At 36.9% G+C, this 24,971-nt stretch overlaps 3 protein-coding genes across 6 annotated transcripts; 1 reads left to right on the top strand and 2 right to left on the bottom strand.

Moving 5' to 3' along the window:
- Nucleotides 1–172: 172 nt before the first annotated feature.
- On the top strand, nucleotides 173–11,589 carry LOC128176160 (uncharacterized). 4 transcript variants are annotated; one of them, XM_052842265.1, is made up of 2 exons: nucleotides 173–599; nucleotides 10,140–11,589. In XM_052842265.1, the coding sequence occupies exon 2, from the start codon at nucleotides 10,168–10,170 to the stop codon at nucleotides 11,380–11,382; it is 1,215 nt and encodes a 404-aa protein (XP_052698225.1). In that variant the 5' UTR covers nucleotides 173–599; nucleotides 10,140–10,167; the 3' UTR covers nucleotides 11,383–11,589. The 4 variants fall into 4 exon arrangements, with proteins under 4 accessions (XP_052698225.1, XP_052698229.1, XP_052698228.1 ...); XM_052842269.1 differs by lacking the exon at nucleotides 173–599 and adding an exon at nucleotides 5,260–5,337; XM_052842268.1 differs by lacking the exon at nucleotides 173–599 and adding an exon at nucleotides 7,305–7,539.
- A 3,941-nt stretch (nucleotides 11,590–15,530) lies between these two features.
- LOC128177416 (uncharacterized) lies at nucleotides 15,531–19,460 on the bottom strand. Its single transcript, XM_052844116.1, has 2 exons — nucleotides 19,270–19,460; nucleotides 15,531–18,217 (listed from the first exon to the last, which is right to left on the bottom strand). The coding sequence occupies exon 2, from the start codon at nucleotides 18,182–18,184 to the stop codon at nucleotides 16,586–16,588; it is 1,599 nt and encodes a 532-aa protein (XP_052700076.1). The 5' UTR covers nucleotides 18,185–18,217; nucleotides 19,270–19,460; the 3' UTR covers nucleotides 15,531–16,585.
- A 771-nt stretch (nucleotides 19,461–20,231) lies between these two features.
- On the bottom strand, nucleotides 20,232–23,759 carry LOC128177415 (uncharacterized). Its single transcript, XM_052844114.1, has 4 exons — nucleotides 22,888–23,759; nucleotides 21,953–22,160; nucleotides 21,667–21,840; nucleotides 20,232–21,466 (listed from the first exon to the last, which is right to left on the bottom strand). Exons 1-4 carry the CDS (start codon nucleotides 23,737–23,739, stop codon nucleotides 21,069–21,071), a joined length of 1,632 nt encoding a protein of 543 aa, XP_052700074.1. The 5' UTR covers nucleotides 23,740–23,759; the 3' UTR covers nucleotides 20,232–21,068.
- Between the last annotated feature and the right edge of the window lie 1,212 nt (nucleotides 23,760–24,971).

Here is a 24,971-nt window from a genome sequence, read left to right as displayed (position 1 = left end):
CTTATCGAGATATTGATCTTCTGTACACACAATAAATAGGGCTATGTTTAACTTTAGAGGGGGTACACTATATTAGTAAGAATCTCTGCTCTCGTGTCCCATGCCGGGAAGAATTTGATGTCTTCTTGTTGCCAGGAAACATAATTGCTTCCAAATTGTTCAAGACCGTGCGAGAAGTGGAAACATTAAAAACTTTTCAATATACCGAGACTAGTGAGTGACACCGGCACCGTTTATCGTTTCTTCGACACAAAGAAAGAGATACACATATGAATACAATTTTTTATTTTTGATATTTGAGTTTATCTCCAAATAAATGCGTCCTCACGGTCAAGTGTCTCGTTTTAAAACAAGAGGGCCCGTTACCTGGTTTCACGTAATACCTGCGGGTGGGTCGGCTACCCAGTGCTATTTGTCAAGGTGTAAAACCCAGTAAGCTTTTGTGTCAACAGGGATATGGAGGAATAGAGGGGATCTTTCGCCGGTCGGCTCACAATACGGTAGCCACAACACTCAATTAGTCCGACGATCTATCTGACGTCCCGGGAATTAACGGCAAAAGATGTAGGATTTACGGACTGACCAAAACAAATTGTCAGGTAAACTAGACTCGTTTTTCTTCTCTTATATTACAATTTAGAACAATATCAAAGAAAACGCATAAGTTGGTTTTCAATATTAACCTACATGTAAATGTGACGACATGTCTTACCATTTAGTTCTTTGGAGAGGCTTGTTAATTGATGTTGATTCTCGTGACAGCACATTACGTACAGTCCTCAGCCGAACTAAATACGCCGTGATGGCTAGAATATGACAAAATGAACGGTTTCCAGTCTAGATATACTGGCTAGGGGAGTCTGGTTACACTTAGAAACATATTATATTTAACGTTCGTGCATCAGCTTCCAACATGAAGTCTTTGTTGTCCATCAGTCCACTTGTTCTTTTTTGAACATGTTATATGCCTGTCTATCGTTATTTGTGAAGTTTCCATCGAAATATTGGTTACTTCATTTTCCCTTGTTGATTTTATTTTGCACAGGGTTCTCCAATTGTTGTCGACATCTGTTGTGTACGTTACCTTATAGTCTAGTAGTTATCTACAACAGTCTGTTGTTTACATTACCTTATGGTCTAGTAGTTGTCTACAACAGTATGTTATGTATGTTATCTTTTAGTCTAGTAGTTGTCTACAACAGTCTGTTGTGTATGTTACCTTTTAGTCTAGTAGTTGTATACAACAGTATGTTGTGTATGTTACCTTTTAGTCAAGTAGTTGTCTACAACAGTCTGTTGTGTATGTTACCTTTTAGTCAAGTAGTTGTATACAACAGTATGTTGTGTACGTCACCTTATGGTCTAGTAGTTGTCTACAACAGTCTGTTGTGTACGCTACCTTATGGTCATATAGTTGTCCACAACATTCTGTTGTTTACGTTACCTTATGGTCTAGTAGTTGTCTACAACAGTCTGTTATGTACGATACCTTATGATCTAGTAGTTGTCTACAACAGTCTGCTGTGTACCTTATCTTTTAGTCTAGTCGTTGTCTACAACAGTCTGTTTTGTACGTTACCTTATGGTCTAGTAGTTGTCTACAACTGTCTGTTTTGTACGTTACCTTATGGTCTAGTAGTTGTCTACAACAGTCTGTTGTGTACGTTACCTTTTAGTCTAGTCGTTGTCTACAATAGTCTGTTTTGTACGTTACCTTATGGTCTAGTAGTTGTCTACAACAGTCTGTTGTGTATGTTACGTTATGGTCAAGTAGTTGTCTACAACAGTCTGTTGTGTATACGTTACCTTATGGTCTAGTAGTTGTCTACAACAGTCTAATGAGTTGTTTCTTACTGTTTATACTGCTATTACATTCGTTTTTTGTTGCTGTATACGTGTAGTTGATTCCTTGTCCTTTTATTTTTGCGTGGACCCTGAGGTCCACGCAGAAAATATATAAGCGAGGTTAAACCGGATGCTATGGGGAAAATTTAGTCTGCGCATGAGCTAGCATGGTTCCTGTGCGTAATGGGTAGCTCAGGGAACCAGGCTAGCACACGTTTATCTGAATCGGGATCGGGATTCCGTACCTTATGTAAAGTTGTCGGTAAAAAGTACAGAAACAAAGTATTTCTTTTTAAGAAATGATTAGCATGTGATATGAACTATCAGTATTATGAAATAAGTTTATGTTATGCCGAAAGTACAACATGCATCAAATAGCATAATTTGCAATGTTTTGTTGTTTTCCGAAAACACATGTAACTTAACTTTACTTTTATAGTAGGCAAGGCTAGAGAACTCCCCTATTAAATTTTTTTAAGCATTTAAGTATGATTGAATAATTATGTCACTGTATAAAAGTTTAAATCTCAAGAAAAATGCATCAAAATATGAAATTTATAATTTACACAAAGCTGTCACTGCATAACGTTATTTAACAAAGTAGTGCGAATCGTAATGTGTGTGCAGATAGTAGAATTCACCAAATGCCTGATACTTTACATGCAAACTTCATTACCTACATGTATATATTTGAGTGTATCATAGTTACCTACATTTGCGTGTATCATAGTTACCTACATTTGAGTGTATCATAGTTACCTACATTTGAGTGTATTATAGTTACCTACATTTGAGTGTATCATAGTTACCTACATCTGAGTGTATCATAGTTACCTACATTTAAGTGTATCATAGTTACCTACATTTGAGTGTATTATAGTTACCTACATTTGAGTGTATCATAGTTACCTACACCTGAGTGTATCATAGTTACCTACATTTAAGTGTATCATAGTTACCTACATTTGAGTGTATCATAGTTACCTACATTTGGGTGTATCATAGTTACCTACATTTGAGTGTATCATAGTTACCTACATTTGAGTGTATCATAATTATCTACATTTGAGTGTATCATAGTTACTTACATTTGAGTGTATCATAGTTACCTATATTTGAGTGTATCATAGTTACCTACATTTGAGTGTATCATGGTTACCTACATTTGAGTGTATCATAATTACCTACATTTGAGTGTATCATAGTTACCTACATTTGAGTGTATTATAATTACCAACATGTATATATTTGAGTGTATCATAGTTACCTACATGTATCAAAGTTACCTATATTTGAGTGTATCATAGTTACCTACATTTGAGTGTATCATGGTTACCTACATTTGAGTGTATCATAGTTACCTATATTTGAGTGTATCATAGTTACCTACATTTGAGTGTATCATAATTACCTACATGTATATATTTGAGTGTATTATAGTTACCTACATTTGAGTGTATCATAGTTACCTACATTTGAGTGTATCATAGTTACCAACATTTGAGTGTATCATAGTTACCTACATTTGAGTGTATCATAGTTACCTACATTTGAGTGTATTATAATTACCTACATGTATATATTTGAGTGTATCATAGGTACCAACATTTGAGTGTATCATAATTATCTACATTTGAGTGTATCATAGTTACCTACATGTATATTTGAGTTGAGATCTTGTGTCCGTGAGAGATGAATATAATTCTCTGGTTGTCTATCGGTACCTTAACTTTAAGTTGGGAGCTAGTTTCCGTGGGATTTGAAGGTAACACTCTGGTGGTTTATTGGTACCTTTACTTTGAGTTGGGAACTTGTGTCCGTGGGACGCTTTTTGCCGTACAGCACCGGGGTGTTCGTCCTGATTTAAAACTTGTAAACTATTACGATTTATCTTTGATTCTTATGACATTCACACTTATCAACAAACACATGTGATTAATTGATGCATTGGTATCGTAAGAATCGATAAATGGTGTCATACACGTATAAATATCAGTGTCGAGCTTCAAAAGATATCCCACAGGACTAAGCAACGTCAATATTTCGTATTTCTTAGGGATTTGCCGGAGATTCAGGGGGTATCCCAATAATCTTAGAGTCGTTAGAGACAAATTTTTATATCGATTCCTAAAACGCTGTCTTTCTAAGCAATATCAAAGTACACGTTTTACGTTTTTTTTTACTTCCCATTTGGAGGACACAAATTGAAATGTAGCATTTTAAAAATTCCCAGTACATGAATATAATGTTTGTTACACGAGTGTGTCTTCTGAAATAACTCATAAATAAAATTGCACGTTATCTACCCTTATAGTGTCACTGACGAGAGTAAACCTTTCCCGTAACTAAGTATTTGTTTAGGTTAATTGCGCAACTTTTCGCTTTTTAATAAACTTTAAAAAACAAACATCATGCTTGATGGTTTGGGACTACATGGTTTTTGTAAAAACAGCATCAACCTTCAGTAGACTTTTAAACTGGTTTTTGTACATGTTTATTAGTTACGCTTGTTACATAGACATTAAACATGTATCTACAAGAACCCACCGTGCTTCTTAACCTTGGTGAAGCAGAGGCCTGCGATATCTTCACATCAGAACAACATTTCATCAATTTTAAAATGGCCTTTGAACAACATATTAAATAGCTTCATTAATGACATATCACGTTTTAAATTGCAAATAAATGGCTTTACCGATCATTGCAAGGCAAAGTGCGTATCATTTAATGACGCTTATTAAAATACATGTACATATATCTATTTTCATTTGTGTGTAAGGAGGCTTTGAACACTTAAAAAGCCATCTGATATTGTTATCGAACTAAGGAGTAAAGCCGACATCCAAGGCCTGTAGGATCTGCAGTAAATCAGAAAACCTATTCATTTGCAAGATACCAAAAGTTAACCCCTGATATATGGCCGCTTATATCATACAGGGAGTTGTGACATTGGCATATAGATCAACGGTGAGAAAAGAAGCCCACTTTTTGACAGAACAATCAAATGACCTTCCAACATATCAATAACTGAAGAAGCATATCTACCGTTGTTTGCGTGTGGGGGCTCCTTTAGTCTGATTTACAATGGGTGAAAACATTTATACTACTCCACGGCAAAATACTAAAAACACACAAAGTCCTCCAGAAAAACAGGCAGCGCACCTTTACGGCGTATTCGAATGTTGTCGTTACATTTACGAGTGAAATGAATCGAGTATTTGTTTTGAAAGTAGGAATAATATTGTTTCAATCGGATTGGGTTTTACGTGAGAGTGTCAACTAACGTCAAATCTGAATTGAAGCGGGCAGGGAGAGAGGTCAATATATCAGTTATAGGCTTTCAGCAGACGACCCGCTATTGTAAGAAGATGACCCGCGATGTCCAATCAGAGACCAACTTGTAAATGACGTCATTCTTAAAGTTTGACACATATAAATAAAAGTTCTCATTGTCCTAAATGAAAATTAATTGTGTATTGAAGCTTTCAGTTGGTAAGTGACTCTAAATATTGTTTGATAGGTTTTGACATTCAGCAGAAAATTCATAGATTTTAAGTAGAGTATGTTATTTTATTTTAAAAATCTTGTGGACAATAATTCATTTTTTTTTCAGCATCACTAATTGTGGTTAGGAAAAATGATTTACCTGTGTAATTAAATAAAGTGATCTTTTTCCAGTCATTGATATTTGGTTTGCAATTTCATGATTTGAGCACAAATTGTAATGCTATGTGTACAGTCTCCAATTAAAGTAATTTAATCATCCGAACATACAAGAGGTTTTTGCATGGACCTTTTTGGAATAATTTAGGCCGATAATTCACATCCCTCTAAATAGAAAATTATAATTTGGTGTAATTGTTGAGACCCAACACAAACATTGTGAGTATGAAGAGCTATAAATACCAATGAAACGTTGCCAAAGATGGACTTTAATTATATATATTTACATCCACTGAAAAGATTCATAGTTCTATTGAAACTGACAGGGCTCAAATCTACACAATTCAGTTCCAACCTTCAACAACCTTAGAAAAATCACGGACTGCACGAAATAATCATGTTGTTGTCAAACTCAATATGAAAAATTTGCTATTTCTTCTAAATAACGTACTGATGTACAAAAAACCATGATTTATTTACTTTTTATGATAAATTTGTCAATTTTCTAAAAGATGTATAAATATAAACAATAAAATATTTTCTTTGATGATTCCTGCGGTTTATGAAGGTAATTGTCATTGCAGAAAAAATAACATTACGCGGGATGTGTATTTTTTCTGCAATGTCGCATACCTTCATACCCGCATGAATCACAAAAGATAGTATTTCTATATTGCCTAAAACACTGTTTCACATTGAGATGTCGTACAGGGCACATTTAATTTACCAACACTATAATTTCCACGGCGGGTTATCACCGTGAAGTAACCGGGAAATCCTGGACAGTATTTATTGATATTCCGTACCTGGAAGAGTCCCAGAAACTTAGCGCCATACACATCTACAATAAGTGTTCCATTCCCTGGAACTAATTGCCTCTCTTTACTTTTTTATCTCGACAAGTGGCCCATAAATGGGGACACTGCATAGATAGTATCCGGGAACAATGAGTTTCTACGACTCGATTCCGATACTAACAAAGGCCAAGTTGGCACATGTGACTTCTATGCTCGGCCATAGACCCGTTCCTGATATATATATTGCCTGTAAATAAAGGGTTGGAGTACTTTAAGTGGACTATACTACGTTCTCATTGTTTTGAAAGTAAATAAACCTGATGATGAGTTTCCATTGCCACTTTCTCTCTTGAACATTTTTAAAAAGGTTTACTTTTATGGATAACAAAGCACGTTCTAAAAATAAAAGGGAGCTCTATTTAACCTTTTTAGCTCTCGAGAAAATCTCGATTACGAATAACATAAAGATCGGTCCATTGTCGCTTTTGTTCTCTGAAGCTGTTAGTTTTAGAAAAAATGTTTATTAGTGTATCGAATTTGAAAAGGGTTTTTCCAAAAACAAATAACGTTTTCAACTCTTCTGAATAGCAAATAAACTTCGAACATACCCTTATTAAAAATGCGAAACAACAAAACGGAAATAGAATGCAATCCCCTGTCATTTGATTGCTTCTATTTATGAACACAGCGGGTGTTTTGTGTTTAGTATTTTTGGCGTGGGGGGGGGATGTACATGTTTTAATCGCGACAACAAAAATAATAAACTCCAAATTGATTTTTCAGACTGATTTATTTCCGTTAAATAATCTCAGAAAATTCTATGTCACTTTTAAACCATTGATCCTTGAGCGGGCCGTTGTGTGGGGGTATTGTTTTTGTAGGAGATCGGGTTACCACGGTGAGGTATTGTTCGGGGTCTAATCGCAGGAATAATTCTAGCTAAGTGACAGCTCCACTGTAAATAGAATAACTCTCCAATCTACGACCCCACACTTGTTTGTCACAACTGTCTCTAAATTTAAATTTTGATTTCGAAGGTTTAAATGTGCAAATGAGAAATTTGATAGCTTCACTACTACATAATATTAATGCAGCGAAATTTTGAGACAAGGTTTTCGATCCTGCCTCTGTGGAAGTTTATCTGCTCTATGGATTAACTGATTCATTTCACGCTTAACTCAGACATGACATGACATTAGACATGACATGACAGCGTTAGTATCATCAAATTAAGGTAAGGGTTGGACGAGGGTTTTTTTTGGGGGGTAGTGGGTGGGTGCTTGATTCAGTTGTATTTCTCGGAAAATTATTTTTAAATTTTTAAGTGAATTAAACTTTAAATATTTTCGCATTTCTTCTATATTGCTTAAACAGTTTGTTCTTTTTTTAACCAAGTTATCTTGTTTGATCGCGTTAAAGAGTTTGTCATGACATCCGCACACTAGATACGTTTACGGGTTAATTATATTTTTAGGCAAACATTAGTCAAATATAGCTAGATCGTTGTTTGCTGTAAAAAGAACTGTGATTGTCTTCCATATTGGTTGGCACTCTTGATCAGGCGCCGTTGTTTGCTTTCTTATGTATCACTGGGTACATATGCATGTCGTATCCCCGGGTTCTGAATTCCGAGAGGTCTATTTGAGGACTCCTCTCCGCCGAGTGCATTGGGAATGTGTAGAAATGTCTTTTAAGTCATGAAATCTTCAAACAAGCCGGGACTCTATCATTGACATAGTGCAGGTGACGGGTAATCCCTTAATCTGCTTGAATCAGAAACGCGGATTTAATCAGGTGCAGAATCGCGCCCTGCCCAACCCCAGAAACAAATATCTTATTATTAGCTTTACAATTTAGTATATGTCACCTGGTCGTGTTACCTCCAAAATAAAAAGAAAGAAAAAGAAAGAAAAAGAAAGAAAAAGAAAGAAGAATTCAATATCAAGTTTCACTAAATTACAATTGATTTTTTTTATCGCGAAATCAATAAAGGGGAGGATTAAATCAAAATATTGAGACCAGCAATCTAAAGACTGGCCGTAAATCGGTCGCCGTCGTATCAGTTCGATCTAGCGGTCGACTTTCTCCATCATCCAGTGCACTCATTGGTCGATACGAGCCAGGTCTACGTCAAACCCTGGTGTGATTTAAACATTTTATTTAATTTCTAAAAGTCCTAATTTACATTCTGGTGTTCTTAAAGCTGTAAAATATCACTTCTTTTGTTGCACTGACTTCATCTTCAGTGAGCCAGAAACACGTTTTGTAATCGCCGAGTTCTGGGGTGGGAGCGGCGTGAGGCATCGACGACACCAGACCGTGAAGTAGAGGGACAAAAAAAGCGAAATCTTTAAATCCTGGTTTTCCATTAAAGGGATTTGTACTGAGGAAATGCAATTTCAATATAAAGGCAATCGCTCGTTAATTGAGTCATATTGACCAATTCTTCGGGAGCCGTTAATGGGGTGAATTGTTCCAAGGTGTGGGATTAGTAGGGACCGCAGAGAGGCGTTCTCTGGGTGTCCTCTATACTGACTTTGCTCACACTATTCAGTCGTCACTTGTGATGGAACCTTTATGTTGTCCAATTTCATGCTTGAAATTATACATTTACAATTAAAAATCGGTAAGTTTTAACCAAAACTTTATTTTTCATTAAGTGAAAAACTAATTAATTGGGACTTCAAGCAATGCTATTTCCTGACTATGAGTAATTAAACAACTATTTAATGAAATTCACCCAATCATAATATTATCTTGATTTCACGCGATCAATTTGGTAATAACGTGTTTTATGTGAAATGCTTGAAGTCCTTAGGTACTTTAGTCTTGTGGTTTATTTTAACATTAAGTAAAACTGAAATTTTCCCTTACGTATTGTTAGATGTACACGTCCTTGTTAATGTATGATAACAAATTTTTGAATCGAGAAATTCGTCTCCAAACTTAAGAACTGCATGTCTAACCTGAGTGTCTTATAATTTTTTTGAGTTTCGCAGATTTCTTTCCTTCTCGTGTTTCTATTCAGTTTCACAACCAAATCGGGGGAGACCATTTGGTCGCCGATGTGAATGACGAAGTATATGTAGGATACTGTGTTCTGTGTGGCATCAAGTCCCCAATATTTACTTAAGATGAAATGACATCTATAATGCAGCTAGGGAATCATTGCTGGGTTTCTAATTTCCAATGGTTTAAAAATCGAATTCTACAAGAATTAAAAGTACAAGTCAATATATTTCTGTAGACGGTCATATCGATAGGACCTTACATCGATCTCAAAGTTTTAAAATTGCTCTTATCTTTGTTCTTCGATACATTTACATAAATGCTCTTCAGCTTACAGCTCGAAAAAAAAATATTTCCTCCGAAAACATCCACCCACAACCGACAAAGTTTTTTTTCTCATCTAAAGCTGTTCATTAACGGTGTTTTAATTGATTTCTAAAAGCGTTATTTCTGGGACCAAACAGAGCACAATCGAAGGCTGGCTGGACGCGTTCAGTGTTAAGAGCCGGGTTCTAGATCCATCTCTGATTTGTTATTGGGCTATTGACTGCAATACTTGGACAGGTTTTATGAATGTCTTGAGAAGTTTGCTGGTTAACTTCTCAGATTAATAATCAATTCACACCCTCAAGACCATTTTATTGCAAAACATTGATAAAGAGAGAGAAAGAGGAAGAGAAAAAACAAATTTAAATGTTTGTTGAGTTTCTTCCATGAAAGAACAATAATTTCGTCTCAAGTTGTTGGTTTATATTCAATATTAGAAATATATTTAACTTCATCCACTTTATTGTATTCTAGTATTTTTTTCCTGCTCTTTTCTAGAACCGGAAGCTCAATTTCATTGTAAAGCATGCCGGGAGGAACGCGGAAGATGAGGCGTGACAAGGAGATGGCGGCGGTGACGTACAACATGAAAGAGGACCGCTGTCTGGAGAAAAGCATGCAGACGTTAAACCTGGAGCGTTCGTACTCCTTGAAGCTTCTACAGCTCGACCACAGAATCGTCAAAGTCAACTACAAACGTCTCAAGGACAAAGTTTCTAGAATCCGCTCCTACTTATCTGTGGAGGAGATAAATGAAATGAAGCAACTGGAGGCGGAAGGCAAGATCAAACCTCTGAATACGGTGAATCTCGGTAGTGCAATAAAAATCGCCGGTGCCGCGAAAAGACTCAAAATTCAGGGACCCACCAGGGCCAATACTTCCCTCACTCTGTCCTCTCACAAAGGCAGCGACGAGACCATCAACAGACCATTTACTGCTATCACAAACCTCAGACGCAGTAACTCTGTGACCGGGGCCTTCATTGATGCGCCCGAACCAAATACCGCCAAGAGGAGGAATTCTACTGACTTTGGGACGACCACCATTCGACCTCTAAGTGCTTTTGTGGAAAGTTCAACTAATAATAAACTTCCGAAAGCGACCCGTCCGGCCACTTCACAGTTAGTGTTAGGGCAGCACCCGCATACTCCGCGAATAAATCCAAATGCCACTCACTCCCCTTACTCATCTCACACTGCCGTTGAAAAAGAGTTCCCTCAGACATCTCGCACACAGGAGCGGACTTCCGGTCTAACAGACGACATAGATAGCAATCTAGGAGAAGACCTAATGGAGGAGCGACGGCAGGAAATGATTATGGAGGAACAAGAAAGATTCAATGAACTAGAGGAGAGGAAAAAAGACTTCATGAAGAAGCTGGATGATTACTTTAAGGAAAACCCCGTTCCTGATTGGACAAATCCTCCTCCAATCGTCAAACTTCCTCCCCCCACCGAAGAGGAAGCGGATGACGCCGCGAGTACGACCGGAAGTGTAAACAAAGGAATGAAATACAGACTTTTACCTAACAGACTCACCCTGGAAAAGACATTCAAGAGTGAGGAGGAATACAAGGCCAAGATCTGGGAGCTGTGGAAGGACTTGAACAAGTGTCGATACCTGAGGATCCCTGACGAGATGCTGGATCTATCCGGCGTCAACACACTGGCTAAAGACCAGATGAAACTATTCCAAATGTTCAGGCGCCAGGACACGAGAACCAAACTCATAAACACGTGATTTACTGACACGTGACTTTATTCTATCCGAGGAGGTGTGTGTAACTTATGAATATATAGAGGGAGGTGTGTGTAACTTATGTATATATAGAGGGAGGTGTGTGTAACTTATATATACAGAGGAAGGTGTCGGGATGTGGGACTTAATGCGATATCGGGGGCAATACTAATGATTTACCAATTAATGGAATATATTTATTGCAATAAATAATGAATGTACATTGACTTTGTAAATACTGATGAATATTAAAGTTATGCATTGCATTTATCAAAATTTGGTTTTTCATCCTGTATGATTTACTGAGTGTCATTTTATTATTATGAATGTACGTATGTTTTCCTCTAATTCTAAACAGGGAATAACTAATTTTTAATTGATTTGTGGGATGATTAAAATACGCGGATGTGAAACTCAATTTATGAGTCAAATCAAAAGTAAAGATGTTTTTAGGATAACAGGTTCGGAATCGGATATAAATCACAAAATGTCAGATCTGTAAGTAAAGGTAATGTTTAGTTATAATGACCCCCAAAGCGTTAAGCGTCATCAAAATACATCTATCAATACCAGTTTTCAAAGTGAGAAACCTCAAATGACGAATGATCGAAGCACGCCTTCAAATGACATCTCACCGTAACCTGCTTTTGAATGGGGAAGAAGCTTTAAATGTCTATGACACAAGCAGCGTTCCAGTAAAGGGAACATGTCTTTCTTCTCATTCTGTCTTGTCATCCACGTTTAAAGTCTCTGAAATTGTTCATTTCTTGTTTTTATAAATTTCTCCCCTTTTCCCTTTCTTCTTTGTATGTCTTTGGTTGTTTAATGGTATCTATTCCTGTCGAACGTCGATAATTAAATTCTGTTTAGAAACAATAAATCCTCAATTATACACACACCATTTAAGTCAAAAGTCAACATAAAGTATCAGTGAATTGTTCCTTATATTGGCCATGTACTCGAGAAATTCAATTACATTAATTACCACCCAAAACAATCTGTAATGCCGACCAGTTAATATCAGTGTTTGTCGAACACTCCCGAGGGATCCTGCTTCCACAGGGTGATTACTTTTCCTGCTGTTCCATTGTTTTCACCATAAAATCGGCAAGATGCTTCATAAATCATCTATGATGTAACAGTTGCAGCAAAACGGAATACCTTTAAATCATCAATGAAATAAAACTACTTCCTGGCATGTTCACATGCACTCGGAACCCTTTTAACAGTTTTTGGTGTAAAATTCCTAAAAACCTAGCAATTCAATTTATAATACGGACGAAGACTCGCGGACATTCAAATGATCATTATTTTTAAAAAATGGCACAAAAATTATCCCACTTAGACACATCAAGTGGAAATACTCTAATGCTCTAATACTCTAGTATTGAACGAGTTCACCTAAAGTTTTTAAAGCACATTTTATGTTTAAAAAGTAGTACTCCAAACTATATGGTTTACGGAGAAACAGGTCGTTTTCCTTTATCTGTAATTGTATTTAGAATGGTATCATAATGGTGTAAATTAATTTCTATTACTAATACTAGCATTATGAATATATTATACCGGTACTTGTTGAATCAGACTGAAAATACAACCAGTACTAACCCTTGGATTGATTGTATTCGTCATGTTTTTAACTCATGTGGTTTATCAAATGTTTGGCATAGTCAGTTTTTAAATATTGTTAACCAAAAATGGGATGGGTTTCAACGGCAGTTAAACAGATATTACAAGATCAATTTATTCAAAAGTGGCATGCTGATATAAATAATTCATCAAAAGGAGTAATATATAAAAATTTTAAAACAAATTTTGGATATGAAAAATATTTAGATATTTTACCCCTGAAATTCAGAAAAATTCTTGGTAAATTTCGTACTTCAAATCACCATCTACCAGTTGAACTGGGAAGTTGGGACGGTATCCCATTAAATGAAAGATTTTGTCCTCTCTGTAATACAAAACGTATAGCCGATGAATTTCATTATATTTTAGAATGTGATGCAATATCACTAAGTCCGGAACAAGTTTATAGACAAAAAATTTTCAGCTAGACCTAATGTGTTAAAATTTTCGTATCTTATGACAACATGTAACATGAAATTGCTGAGAAAATTGTGTATTTTTATAACAAAGATATACGAGGTAGTCTGTCCTCCATGAGTTTCACTTTGTATAACTTTTCCTAACTCTATAACCTTTATATTAATATATGTTTACCTCTGACCAATTTATATGTATATTTTTATGTTATTTTTGTCCTCATGTACCATATGTTTGAAATGGTTTTGAGCGAATAAATGAACTTGAACTTGTTTTAGGGAAATTATTAAACTGTTTGGGATAATGTTTAACTGACAATTACATGTATAGTTATTATACATAAACAATAATCGCTATTGTGCTTTTGACACCTAAAATCATATAGATAGGGTGCAAAATGGAAACCTGGAGCAATACCGATGTAAAAGATCGAGAATGCATTTTGCTTTCTTATCATTAAACCAAAAATAAAGAAGGCAAAAATTCATTATAATAAGTAAAAAATCTAAATTCTTGTCAGTGTGTCAAAAATTAAAATGATGATTGTGCATGGCCGCCATGGGATCCAACCCTTTCTTACATTCTGGATATCTTGCAGGTATTGAATCCACATCAACTTGATATAAATAGTGCCTGTTTGGGAGGGTAACAGTTGAAATTGACACCCCGAGAAAACCATTGTCAACCGACGCGAAGCGGAGGTTGACAATGCTTTTCTCGGGGTGTCAATTTCAACTGTTATCCTCCCAAACAGGCACTATTTATTTTGTTATACTGAATGTCTTAATTTTTAAGAAAATTTTACTGCTTTTACATAGGAATAACGTTAATGCTACAGCGAACCGTACGCGCATTATTTTTGCGCATGTAACAATTTGTATTGTTATACTTTCATGTTAAATACTGAAATCTGATTGGTTAAGACGCAGTTAATAATATTTACTATTACCCTCAGCGTTAGCAACGCACTTGGCAACGGGTAACATTATATAAATAGTGCCTGTTTGGGAGGGTAACAGTTGAAATTGACACCCCGAGAAAACCATTGTCAACCGACGCGAAGCGGAGGTTGACAATGGTTTTCTCGGGGTGTCAATTTCAACTGTTATCCTCCCAAACAGGCACTATTTATTTTGTTGTACTGAATGTCTTTTTAAAATTTTTTAAGAAAATTTTACTGCTTTTATATAGGAATAACGTGAATTCTACAGCGAACCGTACGCGCATTTTTTTCGCGCATGTAACATTTTTAATGTTACCCGTTGCCAAGTGCGTTGCTAATGCTGAGGGTAATAGTAAATATTATTAACTGCGTCTTAACCAATCAGATTTCAGTATTTAACATGAAAGTATAACAATATATAAATAGTGCCTGTTTGGGAGGGTAACAGTTGAAATTGACACCCCGAGAAAACCATTGTCAACCGACGCGAAGCGGAGGTTGACAATGGTTTTCGAGGGGTGTCAATTTCAACTGTTTTCCTTCCAAACAAGCACTATTTATTTTGTTATACTGAATGTCTTTTTTAAAATTTTAAGAAAATTTTACTGCTTTTATATAGGAATAACGTGAATTCTACAGCGAACCGTACGCGCATTTTTTTCGCGCATGTAACATTTTTAATGTTACCCGTTGCCAAGTGCGTTGCTAATGCTGAGGGTAATAGTAAATATTATTAACTGCGTCTTAACCAATCAGATTTCAGTATTTAACATGAAAGTATAACAATAAAAAATGTTACATGCGCGAAAATTATGCGCGTTCGGTTCGCTGTAGAATTCACGTTATTCCTTTATAAAAGCAGTAAAATTTTCTTAAAATTTTAAAAAAGACATTCAGTATAACAAAATAAATAGTGCTTGTTTGGGAGGATAACAGTTGAAATTGACACCCCTCGAAAACCATTGTCAACCTCCGCTTCGCGTCGGTTGACAATGGTTTTCTCGGGGTGTCAATTTCAACTGTTACCCTCCCAAACAGGCACTATTTATATAATGTTACCCGTTTCTAAGTGCGGTGCTAACGCTGAGGGTAATAGAACATATTATGAACTGCGTCTTAACCAATCAGATTTCAGTATTTAACATGAAAGTATAACAAAATGTTTTATTGCATTTTGGGGCAACATTTCTAACCAATATTTAATTACATGTAGTTACTTTAATAATCAGTTAACATGTCGTTTGCAATTGAACTATTTGGAAACCTTTATCTCGACATCCATTATTAAGCATGCAGTCAAAAACACACATTCACAAAAAAACCTAATTAATAATAAATGTAGGAAATTAATGTTCTGCATGTACTAGTAATTTCCTAGGCATATCACACAAAATATCAGATGTTACGTATACTAACTGCCTTGTTTAAAGTCCAATCACAAGTACTCAGTCTGGTAACAAAAGCAATCACAGACGTAGAGTTATTTTGTCTTTCTATCATCAAAACGATGGAAGTTTAACCATTTAATGAACGCCGTCGTCAAGTTTTATCTTACTTGTCACAAATTTTGAATCAATTATTCAGCTTCACTCTCAGATATATATTTTCATATATTTGAGGTATATCCTTGTGGTAGTATCTTCTCGGTTTTAATGAAAAAAATGCAAGCATCATGAAATTAATGGTTGTTACTCGTAGAGTAGTACTCTACATCGCTTTTATATATTAGATATAACATGTATATGTAAAAAGCGTTTAAATAAAACTCGTTTCAAATCCAAGGTTGCAATAATTGGTGTACATGTACACTTTAGCAGTTCGGCAACAGAATAACCAAGTCCTTTAAAAACGTATTAGTTGTGCTTCACTTTGCAGTTCCATGAATTGAATTTCTTCAGTAACTTTTTAGCACATTTTCTTTAAAAAACGATATATCTAAAAACCATTGTATTCCTGTAAAAGACAGCACGATATTTGAACTTGGTCTAGTTCTAAGTAAGGGAAAGGACGATAACCGCAAATTGTCAAGAATCTATATACATATATAGAATCGAAGGAAGTTTTAAGAATATCAAGGCGATGTTCAATTTACATGACTTAGTATGTTTCTTGCAATCGCAAAACGCCAGTGAATAATGGCACAGTTGAAATTCATTTTGCGAAAGAAATAGAAATAAAAAATTTTCGATCTTCGAATTGTTCCATTGACGTTAAGAATTATTTTTTGTCCAAGAATTGCCCGAGTCGATGTAGATAATTGGACACTTTCTTATCCATAATACTCCGGACCTCGCTCTCCTTTTCCAGCAGATCCTGTCGGATTTCCGCCTGTAGGTTGTTCCCGAGATCGTCGCCTATTCCGTTGGAGAGGAAAGTCGTGTGTTTGCCGTCTTTTCGCCGGCGACTCGTGCCATCTGTCGGCGCGTGCGAGGAAAACATGGCCTTGGATTGACCCTTGGCGGTACTCAGTGACGACTTTGACCTTTGCACCGTGGGTTTCGGTGAGTTCATCGTAAGACTTCTCGTTCTAGACACTTTTGCCGTTTGTGAACGTGGGGTGGCATTCGTGAATTTTCCCGCTTCAGTTCGTGGTGAAGCAGACGTGAGTGGTCGGGCCTGTCTTCGCGGTGAATTCAGGCTGTTTTCCCACATCTGATTGGTGGGTGTTGACGACTGAGAGCCGGCTGAGTATTTCTGTCCTGTAGATGTACTGTTGTCATAACAACTAGACATGGACACGTCAGTATGCGACCGTCTCTTGTTAAGCTCCTTCACTTCTTCTGCGGTAAATGTGCGTGTCGCCATCAGCTTCATCTTGCCCTTTGTTGGTTCGACCATATCTAGATCCAACACAGACCCACTGTCCAGGCTAAGAATGGAGGGGGTCGTGCTGTCAATCAAATTATCACGTACAACGTCCATTCTAGATTCCGGGCGAGTGATTGGCCGCACTTTGTCACATGTCTGGGTGTTTGGTCCAGTTGGTTCCAGGGAGGAAACCGCCTGATCATCCTGTTTGGGCTCTCCAAAAGAGTCTTGTCCATTCTCGGTCGGATTTAGATCTTCATTCACTATACTTAGTCTATGATCGTCCAAAAACTTTTTTCGCACATGCGCAGTAGCACTTATTGTCTTCCGTTCTGAAGAGTGTCTTTTAAGAGTGCTCCTTAAGGTAGGGTAGTCCCCTCTCGGGGGGAGCTTTTTGGTCTTCTGTTTATCTGTCTGATTTGAACTCGGAACATGATTTATTTGCACCTTGGACGGAACAACACTTGAGTCTGCGTTCTCTGTAGCACCTTTTGAGCCTTCCATCCCTTCTTTCTCGAATTTCGATAAATCCGACAGACCATTCTTCATGGACTCCCTTCGGGGGAGTTGACGTTTTTCCGAAGATGGCCGCGGTGGTTGCCGAGGGGTATTTGTAGAAGACGACCTCTTCAGGGGCACGGCTGTCCTTGGCCTAACAGGGAGGTCAAGGTTTAATCTTTTGGCCTCTGCTGTTATACGTCCTTGGAGATTTGGAGTCACCGACGGGAATATCCCTTTTAATTTTCCCGCTTCATCAAGTTTTTGAAATTCTGTGATTTCTGTGGGAGTCAAGTTGCTCTTTATTTTAGCGACTTTGTCTTTGAGTTTTTGTTGATACAACTTGACCCCTCTATTGTCAAGGTTAATCAAGGTCAAGGAATAATCCTCCTCGACGTCCAAAAGCTGAAGATTTTTCTTAAGACATCTTTCTTCTTTCAGGTTGAATTTCATTGCAGATACTTCTGCATACGTAGTTTTGCCCTCTCGGTCTGTTTTGATGGAAGGCATATTGAATTGATGGTGGATATTCACAATTGTTTACTGAAAACGAAGGTGAAAAATATCAAATAAGTAATTCAAATACAATTAAATGACAAAATGGAATTTATAATTTTTCCCCCATACATACTTTCTTCGGCTTCAGTATTTGAATATATAAAAAAAAATGTATCATAGAAACAGATTTGGGGGGGGGGGGGGCTAATATTCTCGGAGGGTGAGTAGGGCAATAGCCAGTTAGTCACTGAATCAGTCGTCTCAGTTGTTTGTAGTCTCTACAAAAGGGGAATTCCAGCGGTTCGCGTCTCGTCTCAACGCAGACCTTGATCCAGTTAAGTCAATCCGTTCTTAATTCCTCTGCATTCACTGGGATTGATCATAACCTTAAGAGGATAATAAGAACCGCCATTTTATCACAATGTGCAGTTACAAGACCTTGCCAAAAGTTTGCAACATGTTTGACTCAGAGGGATACATCTTCATTTATGTTATTGTTTCCGATAGCAATTGATATTCCTAAACTTCTCCTAAGGGAAGAGAGAGAGAGAGAGAGAGAGAGAGAGAGAGAGAGAGAGAGAGAGAGAGAGAGAGAGAGAGAGAGAGAGAGAGAGAGAGAGAGAGAGAGAGAGAGAGAGAGAGAGAGAGAATTTCAGGGTCAAGCAGAAATTGTGGGGGGTGGGGTGGGGGGATGTGAATCAATGAAATGAATTAAGATTAGGAGATTAGGTACCAGTATGTTAAAGACACTTCGGAACTACATGTATATACAAATCAGTATCACTTCCTTCGAAAACAATTTAAACATAAATAATTTCATTATTAGTAACTAGTAGTGCTTATCACATAATTTTGATTCTGAGTGGAGAGAGAGAAGTTAAGGGAAACTGGAGAGAGAGAGAGAGAGAAGAGAGAGAGAGAAAAGAGAGAGAGAGAATCATAAACGTGATTTAAATGTACACTAAGTGTAATTGGTAATCTTGGCCATAAAAGGATATATCATAAGGATATAGATTGACAGGATTTTTAAAATAAAATTAAGAAAAATTGCTCTAGAATTCTTTTTTCTTCCTATTCATAATACAAAAACTGAATACCTTAGATCAGGCCCGCTTCTCTATGTCCATATGTAGAATGTGGTTCCAAGCACCTCTAACTCCATTTTCACCCTCAGTCTTGGCGATATACATTTCATATGAAGATTAATATCACATTGGTCGCTAGATTAGTGAGGATTAAGAGTTTCGATATGATATGTATATACACAGTCCTGTTGCGCCGGCGGATTAGCGGGCCACTCAATACAAGTCTACTGGTGTGCCATAATCTCGCTTAATGAAGATTTACATTTTTAACGAGTAGTGTTTTCAGTAGAACACGTGTAGATATGTAAGTAAGTGAGTTAGTGCCTAATACACAGTCATCGCCCTCTATGTCTGGTAGTTTCAAGGGCAGTAGTGAGCCTATCACATGTTTCCCGGGAACGTGGTCCATTTCCTTCAATTGTACCCCTCCCTCTTCACCCCTCCTACTTTATGATACCCCTTTGACAAGATGCTAGTGTCTTGAGAGCCGCACGTTTCTCAAACCCACAAGCTGGCCCTGTCTTATAGATGCCACATCCAGTTGTGAGGTCAAAGGTCAATCTTCCCCAACACTTTATCAAATGATCTGTGATGGATCACATGGGTATTTTATTTACAAATATTTCTTCTTTGTATCAAAGGGATCCCAAAACAATGGTTCCTTCATGGATACACTACTCTAAAATAGTTTAAGCAAATAGTCTCAGCAAATTTCATGGAACCCTGGGCTGTTGTTGAAATGAATGCCTTTAATCTATATGCCACTACCTGATGTTTGTACGAAAGCATACACAGCTGCACTCAAATACAAGCTTAAATCACTAGACAGGGATCAGTCTGACAGACTGACGGACCTTGACCTTGACCAATGACCCTGATGACCTGCCCTGACATTTGGTGATCCGATTTGACATCTGTGTATGTTCCACAGACACTTGAGTGGTACTGGACAAATTAAAAACTCTAAATAAAGATGTATGTTAAAGGCTTTGGTGTTAATTTAATTTTTTTTATTTTTCTCAACATAATACAAAACAGTACAGCCTACAATTCCCTGACACAAATACTTCATCATACACAAAATGTATAAAACAGCATTTCCTTTAAATTGCACATATGCATAATGTGCATATAAAAGAAAATTGAACAATGATGCTGCTATAAGTGAAAACAGGTAATAAAACATGACTAACTCAATAAATATCCAAATTTGACTCATCACATTCACAAATACATCTTTACAACTCAATCAGTCAGTCATCACTTCGTAATCTGAAGAAACAATTTCAGTTGTTATTCAAAGCAGAGCCCTCAGTAACTCCTTCAGTGCCCTTAAGTAACTGAACCACTTATTTAACCACTAAGTTGTCTAGTCAGTTATTAGGTTATCCAGACAGATATTTAGTTACTTAGTTAACATATCAGTTTTTCAGTTACTTAGTTATCCCATCAGTTTTTCAGTGACTTAGTTATCCCATCAGTTTTTCAGTCACTTAGTTATCCCATCAGTTTTTCAGTCACTTAGTTATCCCATCAGTTATTCAGCTACTTAGTTATCCCATCAGTTATTCTGTTTCAGTTACTTAGTTATACTACAAGTTTTTCAATTACTTAGTTATCCCATCAGTTATTCAGCTACTTAGTTATCACATCATTTAATCAGCTACTTAGTTATCCCATCATTTAATCAGCTACTTAGTCATCCCACCAGTTTTTCAATTACTTAGTTATCCCACCAGTTATTCAGTTACTTAGTTATCCCACATGTTTTTCAGTTAGTTATTCAGTGAATCAGTTATTCAGTTAGTTATTCAGTGAATCAGCTGTGACTCGTCATACACCACTTCCTTCTCCACCACTGGTGTCTTGTCCTTGAACTCTATCCAATTGTCCACATTCACCCTGTCCAGTGAATCGCCGGGGATCGTCGGCTTCATGTCGTACCCTCGGTCCTCGGGCTGACACAGGAGGAAGGTGATCAAGTGTTCCAGGACATTCAGATCAAAGTTCACTAATTTCTTGTCTTCAATAGCTTCATACAGTGCCATTTCTGGAGTGTACCAGCACAAGTTGTGGATTGGGTTGGCTTCGTTGTTCTTCCATAACTCCAAAGTGTTTAGCTGGTTTGCAAAGAACTGGAATTTTCTTCCGTCTGTTAGAATTCCAAAATTCGTGAAAGGATAGGTAATGTCCACATAGCTGTTGAATCCTACAAAACAAAAATCAGTGAGTGAAACCATCAAGGGGAATTGATAAGAAACAATATGAAGTAAACATTTGCATTATCTCATGAACTTGAAATGATAAATTCATATTGATGCATTACATCTGTTTCTTGTACTTGTAACAAACAGAAAATTCTTAACATACACACAACTTTACTTATTTACCGGTATTAGAAACACTCACCTTGGTAATGAGCCATGGCCACATTCCAAGCGAAACCTGTGCTCATCCCCCAGCCAATCTTAGCTTGACTGGTGTACTCTTCTCCGTAGTCTTGTTCCATCTTCAGCAATTTGTTCTTGTTAGTATTTTGAATAAACATGTAGCTAAACTGGGCTGGGTCTCCCAAATTGTATCCTGGGTTAAAAAAAATCAAATATGTATCACTGATATTTTTTTCACAAAAACATTTAAAATTGTGAGGCAAGTATGAGATTACCGTGATTATTATCAAATAGAAATATCATACCTGGATTTGTTGTGATGAGTTCATCGCTAAATGAAGCGCCGTAGATCTTGGGGTACAGGAATGGGCTGGGTCCCTTATCCAGCTTTAATGGGTTCCCTAGCTTCTCCACCTTGGCTTTCTCCTCTGCAACCTTCTGTTCCCAAGCAAGCAGTCTATCTTCTTTCAGCTCCTTCTCTTCAAAGTGAGCTTCTTGGACATCCTTACTAAACTACAAATGTTCAATATAAATTCATGAGTTGCTGTTTTTGACCAATTTTATACACCTTGGTGACTTCACTGAAGACTACTTTAATATTTATCCATATTTTTTATTATCTGAAATTCAAATATCAACAATCATAGTATAGTATTGAATTCTGTGTAAAACAAGTGCAGTTTTACAAGATTACACAAAAGATACCCTCAGAGTTTTCCAAACTATTTAAACATGCTAAAACTGGATCAGTGATTCATAGATTTTTAGAGTCTTAAAGTATAGATTAAGAAATTTTAAATTTAGGACATTTGACTTTATTTCGTAGTAAACAATTTATTTCAAAAAATGGAGAAAATATTACATGTATTTCTACTCATACAGTATATCAGAGTACTAGTATTATTTAAATTTGGAATTATTCTGATTCATGGAATTTTGGGCTTTTAAGAAAATTGCCGTTATTTAGACTATTCATAAGGAAAATTCATGTTAGTTGACTAAGTTAGTTAAAACTAACACATCAAAAATAAAAATTAATGTTACTTGTCTAAGTTAGTCTAACTAAGGGCAATTTTCTTAAAAGCCATAAATTCCAAGAATCAAAATAATTCAAAATAATACTCTGTTGTATGATTGTGTTTTTGGTAACTGGACCCCCTTGAAAGTCAAGACAACCTTTATCATTGTTAATTGTGACTCAAAATATAATTGTTTATGGCTGTCACTTTATACAACTTACTTCAGGGAGTGGACTTTCACTTCTAACCATGAAGCTAACTTTCCCACTGGCATGCACTCTTGAATTTAATTGCAATTCAAAAGGTGTTCGTTTTCTATGAAGTGTCTTCATTTCATACATGTTATGCATAGGATGGCGCTTTCTTACAACATTTGGCAAGTTCAACCTCTTGATTCCATACTTCTCCCAATGAGCTGATAATTCTACATTTTCTGTGATCTGCATGTCAAAGAGATGAGGGTACTTGTTCCCAAGAGTAGTAGATATAACATATAGAAGACGTTTTAAAATAATATCTGTATGTTTATCTTCTGTCACTCTTTCGTCATTGTAACCCAACAAGGGCTTCGCATGTCTGCGATCAAGCTGTGTCAGTTCTTCCGTGAGCACATCCTGCACAGTTGGTCCGAGGAAGTTTTTCACGTCGACCACTTCGTCGTTTTTAATTTTATCAAAACATGGAATTCCATTTAAATTTTGGACTTCTTTTAACACAGTCTTTGTCATGATTTGTTGGTACTTTAAGTTTCCTGGTGTTCGGTTCAATAAAGGAAAGTTCCAGTATTTGTGACATCTTTTATCTTGACAGAACTCTGTGTCCATGAGATGTATTCTTTCTGCTACAGTCGGTAGGTTCAGGAACCTCTGTCTGCAATCGTACCAATCCCAGGCAACTATAGGCTCCATGTCGCCCCATTTCCCTGGGGGTAACCGTGGTTTGATGGGAGGATAAATTGATTTTCTTTCTTGTGCATCGTCTACTGTGACTGCAGAGACACTACTTTGGAGTCTTCGAAAGCAATTCTGAGACTGTAACCTTGATGGTAGCTTTCTGGTCCACATGGCGGCCATGATGCCTGTTGTACATCGAACCCGATTAAAAATACACAACACTTTAATTAACTAGTTAATTCATTAGAGGGATTTCACATTACATATACCGCCTATTTTGTAAATTGGTTTATCTAATGAAGTTTTAAAACATCTTAAGATAATTACATTGGGCTCGTCCTTTTTCTAGTCATTTCGGCACCATGGCTTTTCGACCCTCTAACTTTTTAATAAAAATAGTACTTTCGCTGGCTATTTTTTTTTTTTTTGGCAAAGGCATTGATTACAGCATTACAACATCGTCCATTTATTCGCGAATTTTTTTTTTTTTTTAGCAATGGAAAATTGAGCTCAACGAACTGTCGTAACTTTTGAATAGTGAAAAAATATTTTAAAATGTATCAAATAAATTATATCAGTCTTTGTGATTCATTTAGCATAAACCATGCCACATTGGAAAGCCCCGTTGACTATGGTGCTTGAAATTGATTCGTATCTTTGACGCAGCTCCATCGAACACGAAGAAAGGACGACATGAGCTGTCAAGTTCCTATATATAGCTCCAGATGCGTTATTGGTGAAATTACCCCCCCCCCCCCCCAAGTTGCGATGTGTACCGCGGAGGAGCTACTGATGAATTACCCCCTAATTACCCCCCAAGTTGAGATGTTTACCGCAGAGGAGCTACTGGTGAATTATTCCCCAAGTTGAGATGTTTACCGCGGAGGAGTTACTGATGAATTACCCCCCAAGTTGATATGTTTACTGCGGAGGAGCTACTGATGAAATTACCCCCTAAGTTGAGATGTTTACCGCGGAGGAGCTACTGATGAAATTACCCCCTAATTTGAGATTTTTACCGCGGAGGAGCTACTGATGACATTACCCCCCCCCCCCTAAGTTGAGATGTTTACCACGGAGGAGCTACTGATGAAATTACCCCCTAATTTGAGATTTTTACCGCGGAGGAGCTACTGATGAAATTACCCCCTAATTTGAGATTTTTACCGCGGAGGAGCTACTGATGAAATTACCCCCCTAAGTTGAGATGTTTACCGCGGAGGAGCTACTGATTAAATTACCCCCTAATTTGAGATTTTTACCGCGGAGGAGCTACTGATGAAATTACCCCCTAAGTTGAGATGTTTACCGCGGAGGAGCTACTGATGAAATTACCCCCTAATTTGAGATTTTTACCGCGGAGGAGCTACTGATGACATTACCCCCCCCCCCCCCTAAGTTGAGATGTTTAC

This window comes from Crassostrea angulata, chromosome 3, assembly GCF_025612915.1.
Source record: "Crassostrea angulata isolate pt1a10 chromosome 3, ASM2561291v2, whole genome shotgun sequence".
NCBI classification, from domain to species: Eukaryota; Metazoa; Mollusca; class Bivalvia; order Ostreida; family Ostreidae; genus Magallana; species Magallana angulata.
Note: the sequence above shows the minus strand (reverse complement) of the source record. Positions and strands in the feature narration are given on the sequence as shown.

Bases quoted from the DNA above. Each gene is read 5' to 3' on its own strand.
- LOC128177416 (XM_052844116.1), bottom strand. From the start codon at position 18,184: ATGCCTTCCATCAAAACAGACCGAGAGGGCAAAACTACGTATGCAGAA.
- LOC128176160 (XM_052842265.1), top strand. From the start codon at position 10,168: ATGCCGGGAGGAACGCGGAAGATGAGGCGTGACAAGGAGATGGCGGCG.
- LOC128177415 (XM_052844114.1), bottom strand. From the start codon at position 23,739: ATGGCCGCCATGTGGACCAGAAAGCTACCATCAAGGTTACAGTCTCAG. The intron at 21,841-21,952 runs GTATGATATTTC...TTTTTAACCCAG, and splicing joins ACTCATCACAACAAATCCAG to GATACAATTTGGGAGACCCA. The intron at 21,467-21,666 runs GTGAGTGTTTCT...TTTGTTTTGTAG, and splicing joins GGCCATGGCTCATTACCAAG to GATTCAACAGCTATGTGGAC.